The following is a 21,922-nucleotide window of genomic DNA, read 5'->3' as shown; positions in this document are numbered from 1 at the left end:
AAATTTTGTAGGTTTCGGGGCTTGGTATCGAAAAACCTTGAGATTCTAGGGAATACATCTTTGGGTCATTGACAGGGTAAAGTCGTATCTCCTAATAAAAAATAATTACCTAAATCACTAACTACAGTAGATAGAGAAGTAGGGTCGAACTCCATAGGGAAACAAGTCTTTTTAATTCTAATTAATTATTATAATCTAAATTATCTAAGTAACCAATATTTTAGATATGAATTCTATACTACGAAGGATGGGTTTAGGGAGAAAAGAATCAATAATAAGGAAACCTAGGGTCACAGGTTCACCAATAATTAATATTCCGGGATAGAACGAAGCAATTAATAATTAACAATGCATAAATAACATGATTAACAGGCTCTCGCAATTTATTAACCAACATGGATCTAACAGGCTCTCGCAATTTATTAGACCTAAGTTCCTATTAAAAAAAAGCCTTTAAATATTAAATCAACATCTGCTCGATTCATCAATTCAATATTGCTAACACATTCACAATCAAATTACATATGCTCGATTCATAATCTAATTGCAAAGAATTAAAACAATTCAATAGGAAATTATCATGCAATATCAACAATCAATAATTACAAACTATCCCTTCATATTAATTATGGATCCCCATAAACCCTAGAATTAAACTATTCACTAATCATCATAATTAAACCAAGCAAATAAATAAATAAGAACATGATCAAGAAAGCAATTAAAAATAACTGAAATTAAAAAGGGAAGAAATTGTACCAAACTAAATCTGGAATTAATGAAGGGATTAAGAACAAGAGTTAGAGAGAATTTAAGAGAGAGAAAAATACTAAGTAGAGAGAGGAAGTCTAAGAGAAAGAAGGTACGTAATTAATCCGTACAAAATGAATATATACTTCTCTTAAAACAAGAATTAACTAAACTTAATCAGGTTCTAGAAAAACACGCGCCCGATCGGGCCCGCCTTTCTCTCATTGCCCAGCCTAAAGTGCCGCGCCCGATCGAGCTAGCAGCTCACCCGATCGGGCCCGCCTTCCCTTAATGGCACTCCCACGCGCATCCGCCCGATCGGGCGATTGCTTGCCCGATCGGGCCCGGTCTTTATCTTCAAGGTTTTGGACTTCGATTGGGCTAGATTTCTCGGCCCAATCCATATTTCCTCTCGGGTCTCGAATACGTGGTCCAATTAACCGAACCCTTAATCACCGGCTCGATGGCTCTAGCCGGCCTTGGGCTCCAAGAATGGTCGTGTTCCTCCAATGCTCGTAGTCGCTTCATAAAAATCCCGGGAAAATGCTCCAAAGGTGCAATTCCCTGCAAAACTTAACCAGAACTACGAAAATACTAGAAAACACATATTAGTAATAAAAGTGGCCCTAAAGGGCCAAAAACACTACTAATTATGACCAAGGGACGGGGGTAAAATACTATATAAAATAGACATATCAGTCATATAATGCTGTTTGGTACCATATATGATCATTATATGTTGTCATAGATGTTAGTGGTAGGCTTGAGTTAATGAAATCAGTGCAAGTTGTAAACCGGTATATTGGTCGTTTAAAGGCAAATTGGATGGTTCCACACTTCACTTCCACCTCCACTTCCACTAAGAGTTTAGAATTTTAAATGTGATGCATTTATATAAAAAAAAGGAAAAATAGAGGAATTATTATAGTTGTATTTATGGTAATGATCTAGTGGCGTAATTATAGTCAAATCTAATTCGACAAAATTAAATAAAGGAATGGTTAAATATTTATGGTAATGATCTAGTGGCGTAATTATAGTAAAATATTCTACTCCGTACAAAACAATAAAGGAAAATAATACTACTCCAATATTTATTTACAAATTTGATACAAATTTCACGTCAAAAAAAAAAAAAAATTGCTACAAATTCCATAATCTATTTATTTAAACTTTTATTGTTTTAACCAAGCATAAGAGAGCCTAGAAATTCAGAGTTGGCCTAATTTGGGCCCAAATCTACAAATTATATGGGGCCCAATTCAACATTTACAATATCATAAAGTCATAATTCGTGTAGTTTTCTGTCCAAAACATAAGAGCAAGTCTGGCCCATTGTTTGGTAGAAAGTCATGAGATCAGTGAGCTGTTCTACTGACATTTTTTCCATTATTTTCTTTGCCAAATTTTCTCTCTCCTCGTTCACCTTAATTTTCTCAAAATATGTAAACGCATTTCTTACTGTTGCTCCTACTTCTATCAACCTTGCTTCTTGCTGCTTACTCATCACTGTGTTAGACTGCGTCACAAAAACAATGCACATAAGTTTTAAGCTTTCAAATGATAGTGTACTAATTCTTGAACACATTATTCATAAGATTAGTTTATGTTCCTTGACAAAACTTACAACAGCCTTCAAATAATAGTATGTGCAGTTTATGTTACAATCTGGTCTCCATTTCTTATAATTATGTGCAACAAATGAGTATTGTTTGTGAGATATACAATACTTCCTCATCGTACATTATTATAGGTTACGAGTATTATTATATTTTTCACTACGGATTATATATAGCACATGCACATCGGTACTAAGTATGAACATAAAGTATGTGCATAGTGAAGTAATACCTCGAGAAAATTAGCCCCAACATCAAGTTCGGATTCTTTAGATGGTTTGATACCATTTCCACTTGAATAAATATCTTTAGCAAGCGAGAAACTCCTAACAATAACTCTCCTCTTTTTCTCCAATGTGTGATCCAATTTAAGTAACTTAGGCACGTTCATTGAATTGTTACTAATCCTTTTTTGGTATGCAATTGCTGCCTTCACAAACTCCTGTCAATTTTTTTTAAAACAACACAATTATTTTCAATACATGACCAAAATAATCATAAATACTAAAATTGATCATAAAAAAACATGTTACAATTTTATAACATAGTCTTACCTGATAAGCACAAGGACAACCAGGATAATCAAACTCATTAGAGTCAGATCGCCTCATACGTTCAGGATGAAATTGGAGTCCCATGATAAACTTTCCGTCCTCCGGCTCATACGTGTCGGGGTCATAAAAGCCTTCGATCAACCCATCCGGCGAGTACGCCATGGGGACGAATCGTTGGGCCAATCGCTTGACCCCTTGATGGTGGTAGCTATTGACAAGAATCTCCAAATTCTCTTGTGACACTAAAGTTTCCTTAAACCACTTTTGTAAAGGGGTACCTTCTAACACCTTAACTACGTGTCTATGATCATCGTAGTTGTTATAGTTGATATGGGACACTCTTTGCTCTTCGGGTACCTTTCTCGCTAACTCTTTCTCCACGTCTTGATAGAGCGTTCCACCACAAGCTACATTTAGTACCTATTAATACGACGTAAATTTTTAGATAACAGAGTATTACAGACGTATAGACGTACTTATGCTAGTAATAGTTTGACTTTTATATCTGACAATGTACATATTTTACTTTAAGTTTTTAGTATTAATCCATTACTTTTTTTTTCTTTTCAAAGTTACACCATAACCTAGAATTAATTTTAAAATTTACACTAGGATGCGTGTATAAACCTGAGATCCACGACAAATGCCTAGGTAAGGGATGTTGCGCTCGAGGCAGAGCTTGGCGAGCCTGAGCTCAATTGAGTCCTTTTCCTTGTCAATGGCGGTGTCACTAGCGTGTAATCGTCGGATTTCCTCAATTTCCTCGGGTGAAAGTTCGCCGGAGTTAAAGTCGGATTCATAGAGAGAGGGATCAATGTCCTCGCCTTCACACAAGAGCACACCGTGAATAGGCTCAAAGCTCTCTAGTAGCATGTGAATACCCGAGACCCGGGGCACTATTACTGGCACGGCCCCATACTTCACTATTAGGTCCAAATGGTATTCACCTAATCACACCAGCCCAAAAAAGCATAATTATTATAATTACAAGCTAAGAAACATACGCAAAAAAGCAGGACAATGTAAAAATTATTATCATTATTGTTATTTAGCTATGGTCATTTTGGTTTTTAGTGATAACACGAAAAAATTGTTAAGCTTTTGTGGAAAGGAGCTAATCCGTACATACTTTAAATTAAATATCCGTTATCAGATAAAACACCATCTATATATAATTAATAATATTTTGACTGTATTAATTTTTAGTGATATCTAATTAATTAAATTGACACTTAATATTTAGTGGATGAGGATTGCGTATTAATTATTTTTCTAGGATCACTTGTTTCTCGTGTAAGATGATGCTTTTTCTTGCACCAAAGCAAAGTTTGTTGGAAAATTGAATTTTGAAAAGGCCAGGGCAAAGAAGGTCCCCCAATAATATTGATTGAGTTGTTACTTGCTAATTAGTGTTCTATACGTATATTCGGATCTCTCTACAGTATATGCCACTCTAAATTACTAGTGCGAACTATCATTATTGTTTGAGTAACAAATTTCTTATTAGTTATTAGTACATAGGTTATAACAATAGTTACATTAGTACTAGGGTAATTTTTTAAATTGTTGGTGAGTAGACGTACAACTTTATTAACAGGTGATTTTCAAATTCATATACTATACAACGATTTTTAAACTTATATACTATTTTTAGACAAGAGTCCACAAGACTACCCTGTATTTGAAATGAGTAATAATTTTCTTGAAAGTACGAATTACGTTTAGCTATTATTATACTTTCAAAAAATTATGGAGCAATAACATGCTAATCGATCTAGCTATATTCAATTATTCATATTTAAGTGAGGTTTATGTACAAAAAATGTAGTTGCTGATGTGTACTAGTAGTGCCTAATTGGCAAGGTTTTTAGTGTAAGTTTATCTTTTCTTCTCTTTTTTTTTTTATTATTATTTAATTAGACATACGTATAAATTTCTGTTCTCAAGGAAGTCAGTTGCTGTTTTGACTTTATATTTATGTTTTTTCAGTTTTCCCCTATAACTTTCTCTGCATTTTCTATTTTCTACTAATAACTTGATAAAGATTATTTGTTAAAAAAAAAAAAAAGGATTATATAGGCCTAAATAAACGAAGATACGATGGTATGATAATGTGTTTAATTGTATTCCGTAATACATATTTTAACAAAACATGCATTATAATGTGTTTAACAAGCCTAACTTGTAGCCTTAATTCTAGCTTGTACACTTGTGTATTATGCTGGCGGCAGATTAATGACAAAGCGACGGACTAATTTCGAACAAAAGAAGTAATAAATGATTTACTCATTGTCCCGTTCAAAAAAAAAAAAAAAATGATTTACTCGAAAATGCATTTTAAATTAGCTAGGATTATAATCCGAATGATATTACTCCATATTAATTCATCTAATAAAAATTAAACAGAATAATATATTTTTCGAAATTGATTATATCTCATAGGTAGCAAATCAACAATAATAAAACACGACTGCATGTATGTTTTTGTAACACATAACATTTGAATAAAGGCAAAAAAACGATGATAAAGAGAGACAGAGATATACCGACGAAATCGACAAATTTGTTCTTACGAACGGTGCGTCGAGAAACAATGAGAACTCGTGGGAGGATCGCCGAGAGATTAGCAGCAGCAGCAGCAGCCATTTATATATTATAGATTAAACGACGACGACAACAACCACGACTAGGAGATTAAATTGGCAACCTAGTTATTAAACTTATGAAATTTCAGTAATCAAATATTTTGAGTTGAGGTATAGTATTGGTGTGTAATGCAAATGAATGGGAAAATTGGTCTCTATTTATAATAAGAGAATGAGGGAAATTTGGAACCTGAAAGAAAAAGGAAATAGGAAAAAAAGGTGGTAGTTGCATTTCACTATTGCTGAAAGTGAGAGGCGGAGAAATGTAAGAAAACATACATCCACTTTCCACGGGCTCATGCGCCGCGTAGGCAAATTCTCTTTCCAATTTAGCTCACTGTTCTAACTAGATACTTGTCGTTTGGTTACACCTAAAAAGTTTGTTGCAATTTTCATGGAAATAATTATTTTTTAGGAAAGTATATATAGTTATTTGTTACTTTGTATTTTTTAGTGAAGCGTTTCAACCTTTTGCACTATTCACCTCAATTTTTTAGACTAATAATGTTAGTGATTTATATATATATATATATGTACTAAGTAAGAAAAAAAAATATATAAACTGTTATTAAAAACATTTTTTTTTAATAATAAGCGTTGATGAATGTTATTAATGTTTGATTATTCATAATCTTTCTCTCGTAATTAATCTTCTTACTTGTATTCATTTTTCATACAGAAGACTCGGGGTACATTAGAAGTCATATAATAATACTGTAGTAATTAAAATTATGAAAAAAAAATTTAATATAGAACGTGGGATAGAAAGTGATTATCCAAGGGAGGGAATGTCTAGGACGGGTCAAAGCTGAGTATGAGCTGATCTGGACCAGGCAATTGAGTTAACCCTATTTAGCATTTACTTCCCACTTTAGTCAGACCAAAGTCCACGTAATTGTTTCTTGATTTCATGATCTCATCGCATATTATATGACGTATAATTAACGGTATGCTCTAGCTAGTTTCTAATTTCCATTCTTTCGGTGGTTATATTATTAGTATATTAACGTGGACCTAAACCTAATCACAAAAGTTTAAATATTTTTAAGTTGATGTTTTGAAATTAAAAACAATTATATTAATACAAATTTAATAAGAATACCTTTTGAGTATAAAATACGGATCGGCATACTCGTATAAATTTAATTAAATATATATTCTAATATAGTAGTATACTATTATCTAAAATGTAATGCCAACTAAGCTATGTGTACCTGCCATGTTTATCTTGAGTCTTTTTCATTATGATAATTAATTTACAAGTAAGCGATTATCTGGCTAGTTTATCTTTGGAAGATAAGGCATTGTAAAGCCCCTATAAGGTTGGAAGAGCATGCAAACTTGGCAAAATTGTAGATATATCAACAAATTAAAAATATGAATTTAATTGTAAACCTATATTTAATTTTTAAAAAAAAATAGTGAGAAACTTATATTTTCTCGGATATTTCATTTCCAACTATACATACATATGTATGATGTATCCAATACAACGTATATACAGAGTATCTTTTTTTTTTTTATTATTAAGTTTTAATTCATTCATTTTGTTGTTGGTCGGAGTTTTAATCTTTTTATAATACAAGAAATTCAAAGCATGAATAACTAAAACAAATTGAAAACGTATTAAATATGTCTAAAATTTCTATTTTTTTACTTTACTTCTTTATATATCATGTTTTTGTAAATAAATTAAACAATAGGCTAGTCAAAGAACCCGGCTTTCGAAACTACTGTCTCAAGTTAAACCTTTTAATCAATATCTTTAGCATAAACATTTGATGTCATTTTCTTTTTTGTTTTTAATCCAATCCAATTAGCTTAGTAAATTTATTGAAAGTAAAGTATCGCTTTCAAGTAGATGATGACTCGTTGTGAAAGTGCTTCTTATCCTCTACAATTTTTTTAATAATTAAAATAATATCATGCTTTCCATGTTTATATATTTTTTATGTTTATAAATTTACTATACTCAAATGAATACTAAAAATAAATTACGGTTCACACCATATCTTTTTGTTTACACGTAATAATACTACGGAGTATATCGTATTACGTTTGTTCTTCCTGAATTTCATATAACTATATAAGGGACTGATCGAAAATACTATGCCGAAGTTTTATGTTAAATATTAAATGCTAAAAATTACCTATTATATGGCCCTACGTCTTATGCTTAATTAAGGATACGTTACAAAAAGTACAAAGTACTCGCATATAACTGAGAAAAAAAAGCGTTTAGCATTTGTAATTATTCAATATTCATAGTTGTTGATAATAAATATTGCGTTATCCTCTTATAATAGTTGTTTTATCTAATCATAAATCATAATCATAGTTAGATTGTTGTTAGAAACAACAATGACAATAAATGCTATCGACATGCATCATAAAACAAATAAACGTGCGTGATTATTAATTTTGAGCTGAAGAAATATGTTAAAACTTAATAAATTAAATTCTACTCCGTATTTAATATCAATATGCACTCCAACACTCATATCCGTACACATATTCATATTCATAATTGTAATAGTAACCTAACCGTAACCAACTAACCTAATTAACATCCACACATTGCCGGTACAACATAATTAGCTTTTTGCTTTGAAATGATGGAAGGATCGAATTACCGAATTAGGCAAGTGATGAATCTCACAGTCTCCTATCTCCATGCATGTGGATTGTGGACCTTAATCAAATTCACAACCTCGATGACACCTACGATTTTAATTTGCATTCTCACTTGCGACGTGTTTGGCTTGATGAGACAAATTTGGTTGTTTTTGTATCGTTTTCCTCTCATTAATTGAAAATTTATTTAATTTGATTAAATTATTACGTGTTGCACGTCATTTACATATCAATTAGGAGTATAATTTAGCTAACGCTTGCTAGAGTCCAATCAAGTGTGTTATTATATTGTTTTGTTGTCAATGATTACTGAGTGCTAAGTTTTGTTCTTTTTAGTAAGCTAGAATTACTACCTCTATTTCAAATTATTAAGTATAACATCTTGGTTAATGAAACAAATATTTTATCATAAAAACATTCATCATGAATAAATAACAAAGTTTAGTTCATTTTACTAAATTTACCAAGTTTTCATTTATTTGATGGTGTTTATATTAATTAATTGACTACATAGCTTGTTATAATTTTGACTAACTTAATTTTAAAATGTTAAATGTTACAATACAATAATTTAAGACAAGAGCAAGAGGTAGAACTTTTATTCAAAAAAGACCAGAGTTAATAATATTGTCGATTAACCCTTAGCCGCTTAGCGCATAGCTCCTATTGGCTTAACAAACATATATGATGAAAAATGTACCATTACATGTATAAGATGATAAGTGGTAAATATTTTAGGAAAAAAATATACAACGTATAGGATGGTAAAAGGTATCACTACATGCATAATGGTACAATATAATGTATCATTGTAGAGTCAACTTTTTTCAAAACCTTGTCAAATTTACAAATTTGACCTCTTATATGTTTAGGAAACATATACGTAGTACTCCCTAGGAGTTATGCGCTGAGATGTTTACAAAACAATATTGTCGTTGTACCTGGTCACACGACACGCACACGTGGCACATCAAGAAAAGTAATATTCAAGGACAAACACAGAAACACTCATCACTTGGTCTCACCTCTACTCACCACACCTTCTTGTATCAGTTTTGAGGCTTATATCATTCCATTAAATTACAACCCTTTAATTTGGGACCCAGTCTCTTATATTATTTGATTTTAAACTCTAATAATAATTAACCAACACGAAATACACACTTTAAGTCTATTAGTACTGAAATATTGATAGAGTATATAAACCGATTATATACATCATACATCTATAAAAATGACCATCATATCAAGTCAAAGTCTATAAATTATACAAAATATTGAATGTACATACATGCTCTACATATGTACACGCGGATAGATATCGATGAATTAATTGAAAATATTATCTATCAATTCTCCTAATAGTCTGATAACTACATTAGCAAATAAAATTCTTCAAAGTGTCATGCTTTAAATTCAGTTTATTGTTAATTAAGTGAGGGATGAGCCGGATGAGCATTTTGAATGTGATTGGTCAAGCTTTTGAAATAATATACGTAGTATTCATAATGTGATTAGCAAATGAGAGTATTATATTATGAGTTTTTATTTTTTATTTTTTTTAACACGGTTAATTTTATATTATAACTAGGTTAAATCCAATAATTAAACTTTATAACAAAAATTATAAAGAATGATATTTTGTTACAAATATTTTTTTTATTGGTAAATTATTGTTAAATTAACATCATTCTTTATAATTTTTGTTATAAAGTTTAATTATATTAAGGATATTGATGGTTAAAGTTGTGTCTCGACAAATGTGCAAATTCAATTATAACATATAAAAAAAAGGAAGGAGTATAATGTAATAAAATAATTTTGTTTGGTTGTTCTTATAAACGTTATGCATAATTTTAAGATTTATACAAAGTATGATACCAAAATATTTTTTTCTATTTTTAATTAAAATAAATTTTAAGTTGGAGGAAAAAAATTGATGATATTATACTGTAATAATCTTGGATAATGATATACGAAGTATTTCAATACCTTAATTTTAATCTATGTTACTGTAGTTGAATAAGTATTGTAGGTTAAAAATTGGAAGTCATACAAATTTGGGGGAAAAAAAAAAGAAAAAAAAGAAAAAAAAGCGGGAAATTTTTTAATGACATCATGACAAGTGTCATTTTAGGTTCGCTTTTAGTATAGGTTAATTGATATCAACTCTCAAGTATAACTGTGCATGCAAGATATAATACCGAATATCCGAAGTGATTGACGATTTGACGATCGTTATTGGTCTATTTGTTTGAACTTACTTTATTTAATATAATACAGTATCAAACATAGTACTCATACTTGTTTCAAAAAAAAAAAAACCATAGTAATCATATTAGTCATATATCAGATAAGTTATCCCTCAAAAAAAAAAAAAGAAAAAAAAAAAAAGTTAAGATAAGTTGAGACTAACTTAATTTGGACATGCTCATATGTAAGTTATCTGATATGATTAATTTAAGTTGAATAATAAAAAATCGATTTAATGAAAAAATAAGTGCTATGTATAAGTTATTAACAACGTGTTGACTCACTTAGTAAGAAATATATATTAGAGCTCGTCTAAGGTTTGAATCCTAATAAATTAGTATATTTTGAGGTAGAGAATCATTTACCAAAAATTGCGAGGATTAAATCCGATTAGGGTCCTTTAGTGCTAATCCATTTTTCTGTCTTTCCATTAGAAGTGGCCCAATAATTTTTGGGTTAACAGCCAATTCCTGTTTGGGCTAATAGCCCAATGCCCTAATACGTTCAATGTTGTTAATTGGGCTTGGTCCGATTAAACTTTTACTGAGTAAGTGAGTAGACAACTAGACATGTATCTCTCTTTTCACTATTGATTGATGATGTTTGGTTCTCAGTTCTCACAAAGAACCACAATTGAAGCATAATTTTCATTTCTTTTTTTTAAATTGAATAAAATAATTTAGAATTAGGTTGTGAAAGGAAGCTATATGAGTGGTCAATAGTGAAGCTTCAGAAATTAAAGTTGTATAAATCAATTAGAGAACATTCATGAGATCATGAGTTGAGAGCAAAATGGCATAGATTAAATCATGAACCAAAACACACTAATATTACGTACATAACAATGATCCTTGTGCACGTCAATTAGCTTTTTGGTCAAGCTTTGACGTGATACTCAATACTTGTTTGTAATTAAACATTATTATGCGCATCATTTACCTTTCATGGCTCTCCAAATTAAACCCCACAAAAAAAAAAATTACAAATCTTGCAACCTTGATGATAAAAAACACGTTACCATAAAAGATCCATTAAAAAAGACTGCCTTATTATTATTCAAATCCTTACAAATTTTTAGCATGAAATCTTGACACGACAATCAGAAATAACACGCTTAGCACTAGGTGAATTAGCATAACTTTGGTACTTCTTTTTGTACCCGCAAAGGCATGATCGTTGCATATTAAGCTTATTGCAACAGTCTCCCGATGGTGCCACATTTTGGGACAAAAATGCCCCTGCACAAGACATCAGTTGACTGATATCACATGTAGCGGCCGATGCCGGGATCGGTCCCCCCGCCAGCATTGCCGCCGCTACGACCACCGTAATCATAGCAAAAGTGTACACCTTGTTGGCCATTGATGAGTAGTAAAATAATGTGTGTAGTGAAAGTGGGATAGTAGAGTGAAGTGAATGTATTAATGGTTCATTGTTCTATTTATAGAGGAAAATGAAAGATTAAAAATTAGCAAAAGAGATTAAGGTTATGATTAGGGTGGCTTGGATTGTAGCTAGATTTTGGCTATTATTAAACGTACTCGTACATGTGATATGATAGTGCGTGCTATTGTAATTTTGCTAAATCGTTTTCTTTCGGTGCAATTTGCAGTTTGCACGTAGTATTTCTGTCCCCTTTTTGTTTTAAAATGGAATTTATAATGTTAGGAACATTTTGGGAGATGTGAATATGATCACGAGATGCTACTTTCATAATATTAGTAATATAATGATAGGCTAGGGATCAAAGATGAACAAAATATAATAACTATGTTGTCTATGTACACTAGCTACTAATAGATCGAGCGTCGTCTTTGCTTTGTATAATTATACTTGGTATGTTCAACACACCGTACCATATGGTAAATATACTATACCTTGATGTATATACGGAGTACCTATGAAACAATTTTGCATGATCACGTATGTGATCATCATAAATTTATTTTGGACAGAAAAAGTATGATGATTTTAATTAGCTCTGATCATTCAAAAACAACATAGAATAAGCTATAGCTAGATCGAATTCATATAACATCGATGTCATATCAAGACAAATCCAAGACACAAATAAAAGATTAGTATATTTATTCCGGTAGTACACAATAATTAGTCAAGCAAGAATGCCAACAAATTAAAGAGAACTACTTGGTTACAAATTTTTAACGTACAAAATAAAAGACATGCAAATAATTTAAGATATTGTAGCATATATAGCTACCTCATCGTACGATAGTACAACTTATCTCCTTCATTTTCTCCCAATTATGAAAATTAATTAATGCATTAAAAATGCAAATTTTTCTGAGAGAAAACTATATAATTAGGGCTTACTAATTAGCAATCGGAAGGGAAAGCAATACCGCAAACCTGAGGAATACCTGGAGCAGTAGGAGAGCTTAAATATTTAGAAGTTTCGGGGTTAGTTAAGAAAGAACAAAGGCATTCTTTGGTCAATTTTTTCAATGCAACGCAACAAGGTGATGTTGGCGATGGTAAGCTTCCAATTTGCTGAATTGCTGACAAACATGGAGTAAGCTCTAAAGGGTTACACGCTTTCGCTATTTCGACCACCCCTAAGAGGAGCACAACCACCATAAGAGTTGCCATGACTTGACTAGCCTTCTTCGACATCTTGATTAGTGAGGGATGGGAGGATTATTGATTGGAGATGGGAATTGAAGAAGAAGGTTAGAGTAATAAGTAGGTGATTAGTGGGATGAGGTGGTGAGATTATTAGGGCTTAGCTTTCCTCTATTTATAGGGTGAGAATTGAATACTAGGGTTATGTTTGTGTATTAGTGTTAGGGTGCAATTAATGTAAGAGAATCATAATCTGTTGGCATATCGTTCTTGGGAGCATGCAAATAAGATAATTAGATTAACTTATAAGTTGCATTAATTATATTAATGAATCGATTTCTTGATGATTTCCAAGGACCTAGATTATTTGAAAAAACAATTGTTGAATCTGAATCATTGAACGTAGTCTTTTTAATTCAATGAACGTAGTATTTCCATTTTGATTGTGAATGCCAATGTATTACCTTGATCATGAATGTCTATAATTACAAACTAGCTTGTTATAAATACAAGTATAAATTAAATAATATTACTCTGTAATAAGTTTTTCATTAATATGACTCAAATAATTTAAAGACCTAACATGACAATATTATGCTTTATACACTTAGAGTAATTTAGAATATTTAAACTTTTGGTTCTAATTAAATAGGAAGAACAAAAAAAAGGTCGGAGAGGAAGTATATCAGGGAAACCCTGGCTGTCCTTTATTCTTCCTTTTTTTTTTTTTCTTTTTTTTTTTTTACAAATACTCCGTATGATAATAGATGGAATTTTTTTTTTTTTTTTATACAAAGTAAGAAATAAAATTTATCTCAAAAAATTAATTCATAAAGTATAAAAGGCAAAGCCAATAGAGGCATAGTATTCTTAACCAATTGGTTGTTGGTGTAGTGGTGATTGGGACTACACTTGGTACGTACGAAGGACCCGTGTAACCATGTTCGATCCCTTGCAATAACTATTGGGAGGGGTCTGGAACCTAATTTAACCACCCAGAACGGATCCCCTAATCCGAATTAGTTTAAAGGGTGAACCGGGTAGAACACCAAAAAAAATATAGTATTCTTATATTGACTAAAATATATATGCCTGCTTATGGTAATTAAACTAGGTTAAATCCCGTGCAATGCACGGATGTTGGCTAACTATAATAGAAATATAATTAGATATTAAAAAACTAAATATAATTAGATTAAATATAATTGGGAGCATTTGGCACGTCACATAAGAAGTCCAATAAAAAATTAGATTAATAATTTATTTTACAATTAAAAAATTTACTCGCTACCTAAGCAAAAGTGACGAATAAGATTTAAAAATTTTGACGCATGGGTAAAAACAACGAATAGAGAATCTAATATAATATATATATATATATAAAGGGGAGTTTTTCCACAGTTTTTAGAGAGCCACGTAGGATTTAATTTTCTTAGCGCTTCATGTAGGATTATAAATTTAAGTTGTAGCCAATTAAATAAGAAATTATTAATTTCTTTTACAATTAAATAATTCAAATGCCACGTAAGCAAAATTGACGAATGAGATTTTAAAGTTTAAATTAATTAAATACAAAATATTATCTTTAGAGATTAGGAATTTTATCTAATATTTTAAAACTTATATAATAACAATTTAATCACATAAATATGAAAATATTTTTTTTTAAAAAAAATACTAACAAACCATGCATCGCACGGGCTTCTTCTAGTGTATAATGAAAGTGATAGTTATTGGGAGTTTTATATCAATTTTTGAATATCATACCCCAAAGTTGCAACTAAAAAAAAAAAATCGGAGGTAGTAAATTATTAGCCCAACTTATCAAATTTTGAATATTTTATATATTATTGGATTGATGAATTTACGGTGAAAGGGATTTTTTTTTAACTCTTTTTAAATTAATTAAGTATATTTTAAAGAAGTTTAAATTAATTAAGTACAAAATATTATGTTAGGAATTTTATCTAATATTTTAAAACTAATATAATAACAATTTTAATCACATAAATATGTTTTTTTTTTAAAAAAAAAAATTACTAACAAACCGTGCATCGCACGGGCTTCATAAGTATATATATATAAAGGGGAGTTTTTTCCCGAGTTTTTAGAGAGCAATGTAGGATTTAATTTTTTTTAGCGCGCCACGTAAGATAAACAATTTTAGTGGTAGCCAATTAAATACGAGATTATTAATTTCTTTTAGAATTAAATAATTTAAATGACACGTAAGCAAAATTGGCGAATGAGGTTTCCCAGTTTATATTAATTAAATATTATATATTATCTTTTAATATTAAGAATTTTATCTAAATATATAACAAATTTTAGGCTCATAAATACAAAAAAAAAAAAATTATAAAAAAAAAAAATCAAACAAACCGTGCATCACACGGGCTTCATCCAGTATATAATTAAAGTTAAACTATTTTAAAAAACCAATAATTATCTTCTCTAAAAAAAAAAAAAAAAAAAAAACTAAGTAATAATAATTTTTTTTTTTACATATATGGATACAAATTTTTGATCGCAAATATCTTTAATCTCTCCCTAGCATTATTATTATTATATTAAATTTTTGCCTATAGGTATGTGTTCGGCCGCTCGAATTCATGTATGCATAGTAGTGTTATTTTTTTACATAATATCATATCATAATCAATTCTTACTTCCGCCATAATTAATTTTCAATTGTAAACCATAATTTTCAAACAAACCCTAAATTTTGTTTACATACGAAAAATCCAATAAATTAACTAACAAATTTCGTCAATTTGAATGAATATATTAACACACACTAACTATTGTAATATCAATAGTTCATACTAATAAAACTCCATAAAAATAAAGACAATAACTCTCCATAATATATATAAAGAAAGAAAAATATAAAGATAATTAATAAATTTACTTCAATCGTAAATTAATCTGTCACACTAAAAGTGTTTAAGTAAATTTAATTTAGATTCCACAAAAGGAAAAAAATTGAATTTTAATGCTAGTTCTCTGTAAATCACTGATGAGAAATATCGCCAACAATTATTCATCAACGTTACTAAAAGAAAAAGAGTGTTTCTTCAAATATGGAAATTATATTAGTTTTCTATTTAAAATTAAATAAATCAAGTATATCTGACATATTATAAACATTAATATCAGCAAACGATTGTGAGACAATCGTTATAACCATATGTTTGCGAATGAAATTACATAATATGTACAACATATCTAACTTTAAAATAATGGAGTCAATTATTCCACTTATTTTAAATAAACACTATTCTTTCAAATATTTATAATAGAACAAAATCATTATATATCTAATAATACGTAAATGAATAATCCATCAATCAATACATATAATTATATGTATTAACTTTGTGCAATATAATTTTTATGTAATTATATGTAAGTTGTTAATTTATAAATAATTTTACGTAATTTGTTAATTCATAGTTTTTTTTAACATTATTTATCAACTTAATTTTTCATATCTTATAATTATCAATACCCTAATTACCAATATAAATGCAACCTATTAGAGCAAGTAGGAATGGGCCTAAGCTCTCGAATCTTTGCTTTGCGGACGACTTAATATTCTTTGCAGAAGCTTCTCTCGAACAAGCTAAAATTATTCAAGGGTGTTTGACTAGATTTTGTGCGACATTTGGTCAGAAAGTGAGTAATGCAAAGTCTCGCATTTACTTCTCACCTAATATGGCAGCAGCTCCCAAAAATGCCATTGCAAATGTCTTGCAAATGAAGATTACAGACGATCTTGGTAATTATTTAGGTATGCGTACAATCACGAGTAGAGTGACGAGAGACACCTTTGCTTATTTGTGTGAGAAAGTGGATAGAAGACTTTCGGGTTGGAAGTCCAAGTATCTTTCTCTTGCGGGAAGAATTACCTTGGCAAAATCATCTATTTCCACAATAAGTTCTTATGCAATGCAATCGGCTAAGATACCAAGGACTATATGTGACGATATTGATAAGAAAGTGCGCCGTTTTATATGGGGTGGCAATGAAGATCAACGTAAAATTCATCTTCTTTCTTGGGAAACGTTGCAGCTTAATAAAAATCAAGGAGGCTTGGGTATGAAGTCTTCGAGAGATATGAACGCTGCCTTCCTAACAAAGCTTGGATGGAGGGTTTTAACGGAGCCTCACTCCTTGTGGTCAAGTGTTTTAAGAGCAAAATATTGTAAGAGTAGGTGTGACATAGACATGTTTGAAGCAAAGAGTAATATGTCAAATGTGTGGCGAGGTATAACGGATAATGTGAAGTTTCTAGGAATAGGAGCTCGGGTTGCAATTGGTCATGGTAATCAGACCTTGTTTTGGGATCATAAGTGGGCATGCTCTAGTGATCTTCGAAGCCTCGCTATAGCTCCTATCCCTCAAGAGATAGAAGGGGCGACAGTTGAGGAGCTCTGGGATAAAGAAACAGGCTGGAAGTGGGAATTATTTGGGGATTTACTGCCAGGTCGAACGCTTCAAGAGATTGCTACCCATCAGGTTCGTGAGGATCCCTCGATGGGTGATTTGCTCTACTGGGGAGGAAGTGCTAAAGGTAGATTCACAATAAAATCTGCTTTGCAAATTATTAAAGGGGAAGATAATGTTCCGATTGATGGAAGTTGGGAGCTTGTTTGGAATGTGCGGATTCAGCAAAGAGCTAAAGTCTTGTTATGGATCGTTTTACATGACAGACTTATGACAAATGTGAATCGCTTCAAGAGGAATTTAACGGATGATCGTAAATGCAAGTCTTGCCCTGATCATGACGAGACTATGATTCATATGTTAAAGGATTGCAAAATGGCAAGAGAGATTTGGAAACAAGTGGGAGGCCCTGCTAATTCACCTCAGTTTCGAAATGGCTCGTTGCAGCAATGGATAGTGCGCAACATCAAAATTCAAGAAAGGGGTGATTTATCACCTGAAATATGGCCGACTTATTTTGCTTTGGTCATATGGTGGATTTGGAGGTGGAGGAACAATGTTGTTTATAATCGAGGAAATGAGAATCCCATTGACATAAAGGCGTTTTTGCTAGCTAAATTCGAAGAGACTTGGCGAGCTGTTGGGGATTTTGAAGGCACTCCAACTGCAGGGTCGAGGCAGCGTGTTGAAGCCTATGTGCGTTGGCTAGACCCCCCTGTTGGTTGGCTGGTGCTTAACACTGATGGGGCTGCTAAAGGAGCCCCTAGTCAAGCTGGTGGAGGTGGGCTAATTCGAGATGCCACGGGAAAGTTAGCCTACACTTTTTCACTAAATTTGGGTGTGTGTAATGCTTTCAAAGCTGAAGCAAGGGCCTTGGAATATGGCTTGGGGCTGGCAGCAAGACTCAAACCAGAAAAGTTACAAGTTCAGCTGGATAGTCAGGCATTGGTGCTAGCATTACAAGGCAATCAGACGTATGTTGGGGAAGCTACTCATATTATTTCGAAGTGCAAGCAGATGCTCGATGATGATAATTGGCAGGTTTAAGTACATCATATTTATAGAGAAGCTAACAGAGCTGCAGATTGGCTTGCTAATCAAGGAGTCAATCAGAACAACCCCACGGAGTTGATTCAAGTCCCCTCTTTAGCTTTAGGGAGAATATTACATGATGATGTCGTAGGTGTGGCTATGCCATGGTTTATTCCCCCGTAGTTTTATTTATTGTTTTTTTCTGGGGCTTTGCCCCTCGCGAGCACCAAAAAAAAAAAAAACAATATAAATGCCACAAATCATAAGATTCTAAGAATCAAATTCTATTTTAAATTATTACTTCACTAACATTAATCAATACATTAATAAATAAAACTTTTAAAAACATTTTTATTTATTAAACCATGAAAAAAAAGCAACAATATGAAATCCGTAAAAAATAATTAAATTCGTTAAAAATAATAAAATCAATATTCAAACTATGAGTTGGATGATATTACTAATGATGATAAAAGTAGAGAGACTCTCTATAGAAATATTGAGTGATATCGTAAGATTGAAAATTTAAATGTTGAACAAGTTTATCATCCCAAACGTCATCGTAACACGCAAACAAAATAATCACGTAAATTCTTATAAATATCATCATATGTATTGGGTTGTGATCTAAGGGTGCGTAATAAATCATAGTGTCCCATATGCATTGGCGGATCTATGAAGGGGCCTGGGTGGCACCCCCCCCCCCCCCAAATTTGTAATTTTTTATTTTTTTATTTAAGTAAATATATAAATTTATAGGTTAAATACAATTTTTATGCAATAAATAACATCAAATTAGCTTTGTCATAGTGGTAATGCATTGATTTTGGACTAAAAGTCTTAGGTTCAAGCCCTTATATAAGCATTTTATTTATATTTTTTATTGAACTTAAAGAATTTGATGAAATGAATATTTGATTAATAGATCTTTTTACATAAAAAAAATAAAATGATTTTGAGTTTTAATAGATCCAAAAAGAACGAACAATCCCAACAAGAGTTTGGATATTTAATAAATTCTTCCAACACATTGAGAACCCAAACCTGGCTATGATACCATGATTAACGGGGCTAAGCCACATTCGTCACGACTGTCCACTTTACACGACCAAGGAGCTTCCACCTCAAAACAATATGACTATGAGGGGAGTAGCCCCTTGGCCTTATAAAGTGGACACAATTTTCTTGTTTTTTCAATGTGTGACAACACACCACTCACATATGGGTTTTTTCATAGGCTCAACAGTAATACATTGAGAAGTGTGATATTAGATTTGCTTTTAGTAGCATGTAATTGATTGATTGTTGGCAAATCATCTTGGGATTTTGCCAAAAAAAAAAAGAAATATTGCATTTACGAGTTGATGACAATAAAATTGACACATACATGGTAAATGTTGAGGATTTCCTAACTTTAAGGCAACGTGCAATTGTTTCCGATAGAAGAAACACTAGTAGCCTTTTAACTATTTTTCTCCTCCACTCAAATTTAAATGGATAAAAGATCTAAGTTAATTGACGAATGAATCAATTGATAATCTGATAAATTAAAAGTCGTATTTAAATATGATTACAAGATTATGATGCTCTTGTGCATAAGGAGAAATTATAATCACATGGTTGTTAAATGCAATTGATAAAATTGTTTCAATTTAGATCTATATCAACATCGAAAATACAATGTTTCAAAATTGAAACGCTGGCCAATAAAGATTTTATAAACTTGTACTAACTTCTAGATTTAAAATTGCCATCTATCTTATGATTGAAGTAAGATCTAAATTTTATTCCAATATGAATTTGATTTTAAACGCAGGCCTTCGGAACAGTAATTACTTGAAAAAATGTGGCCCAAACTAAGAGCCCAATATTTTTATGTTACTGTTGGGTCGTAATTGGGCCAAAGTGTAGACTACACATGTTTACTCCGTAATATTGAGATAATATTTCTTGATTTTGTAAACATTCAGGTAGATGAGTTTTATACCTAAAGAGTTCAAGATTTTAAGAGTTAAACAATAAAATAAAACTAAGAAAACAAACAAAGAATCTCTATTTATAAATTCAACTTTATTTTTTTGAAAAAAAAAACCCTAAAATTTCGTAACAACTTTAAAAATAAATAAAACAGCACCAAAACATAATTTATTACTACTATCTCTAACGATTAGTACTACTCGTAAAATTTAATAGATCAATCCACAACTAATTGCAATTCTAATTATTAAAACTAACGAAAAACCCTAAAACATCAAGTGATGAATGAGATCAACAGCATTAGTAGCAAGCTGATTAAGTGGTGTAACAATGTCCGTAACACGTTTAATTAAGACGTCTCTAACATGTGAACTTTGCAAATAATTCATGCATTGATTATTAACATTAAGCACGGTCCTAACGTCTCGCACCATGTTTAGCCTCTTCGACTCCTTGACTTCCTTGGTGCCACCACTCAACTGATTGGTTGCATCCAATGCTTGTTTCAATCCCAAGATCGAGAAATCGATCATGCTACTACATTCATTGAGGGAGTTAATTTCGTGGGATCGGAGTTTAGGTTGTTTTGCTTGGTTGGTGAGTTTGCTAGACACGGTTTGAGCCTCGGTTAGGGTTGATATGATGGCGAGGCGGGTGGCTTTTATGGGATGGCTGTTGATGCGCCCGGCGTTAGGGAGGAGGGTGTTTAGGCATAGGTTGATGTTTGTTGTGTCGTTACATGTCTTTTTGATGAAGGCTGTGTTAGGGGAGTCGGTTGTTGTTGCATTGGCTAAAGATATTGAAACGAAGAAAACAAAAGCTAAGAGGCCGAAGAATTGAGAAGATCGAGCCATTGTGTTGTATGTGTATGCGTACGTCGTAGTGTTTTTCTTTATTGATCTTTTGTGTTGGGAATAATTGGGTTGAATGAGCCATTATTTATAGATTATTTAAGATGGTAAGAGTGTAAGACATAATTAACTTATTTGGGTATGATTAGGATTCTAAGTTGTCGATATGTTAGAATTCTATTGCAATAGTATTTTTAATAAAGCTCTAATTCTATATATCTATTGAAACTTTTACCTTTGTTTTGATCACATAACTTATTTGGGTAGGATTAGGATTCTAAGTTGTCAATATCATAGAATTCTCTTATTGCAAGTTGTATTTCTAGAGTTCAATTCTAATCTTATCTATGTAAATTAAGTTGTACTACCTTTATTTCATCGTTGATACATTCATATATATATATATATATATATATATATATATATATATATATATATATATATATATATATATATATAATAATAATAATAATAATAATAATAATAATTAAGGACATAAGTAGATCGACAAGTGGAACTAATATAATAGTGAGAGCTCTTTAATTAATAAGTAATCACTTTATATATATATATTT

At 31.2% G+C, this 21,922-nt stretch overlaps 2 protein-coding genes and 1 pseudogene across 2 annotated transcripts; all 3 read right to left on the bottom strand.

Annotated features, from left to right (window-relative positions):
• Positions 1-1,994: 1,994 nt before the first annotated feature.
• Positions 1,995-5,703, bottom strand: LOC145642260 (putative glutamine amidotransferase GAT1_2.1). The gene is made up of 5 exons (XM_081693379.1): positions 5,470-5,703; positions 3,551-3,870; positions 2,924-3,343; positions 2,602-2,811; positions 1,995-2,269 (listed from the first exon to the last, which is right to left on the bottom strand). The coding sequence occupies exons 1-5, from the start codon at positions 5,567-5,569 to the stop codon at positions 2,036-2,038; spliced, it is 1,284 nt and encodes a 427-aa protein (XP_081549505.1). The 5' UTR covers positions 5,570-5,703; the 3' UTR covers positions 1,995-2,035.
• A 7,089-nt stretch (positions 5,704-12,792) lies between these two features.
• On the bottom strand, positions 12,793-13,089 carry LOC145555476 (non-specific lipid-transfer protein 2 pseudogene; annotated as a pseudogene).
• A 7,673-nt stretch (positions 13,090-20,762) lies between these two features.
• On the bottom strand, positions 20,763-21,350 carry LOC145555475 (pectinesterase inhibitor 4-like). The gene has a single exon (XM_081617212.1). The coding sequence runs from the start codon at positions 21,348-21,350 to the stop codon at positions 20,763-20,765; it is 588 nt and encodes a 195-aa protein (XP_081473338.1).
• Between the last annotated feature and the right edge of the window lie 572 nt (positions 21,351-21,922).

This window comes from Chenopodium album, chromosome 8, assembly GCF_948465745.1.
Source record: "Chenopodium album chromosome 8, dcCheAlbu1.1, whole genome shotgun sequence".
NCBI classification, from domain to species: Eukaryota; Viridiplantae; Streptophyta; class Magnoliopsida; order Caryophyllales; family Amaranthaceae; genus Chenopodium; species Chenopodium album.
The sequence above is the reverse complement of the archived record's forward strand: the minus strand, read 5'-3'. Positions and strand labels throughout refer to the sequence as shown.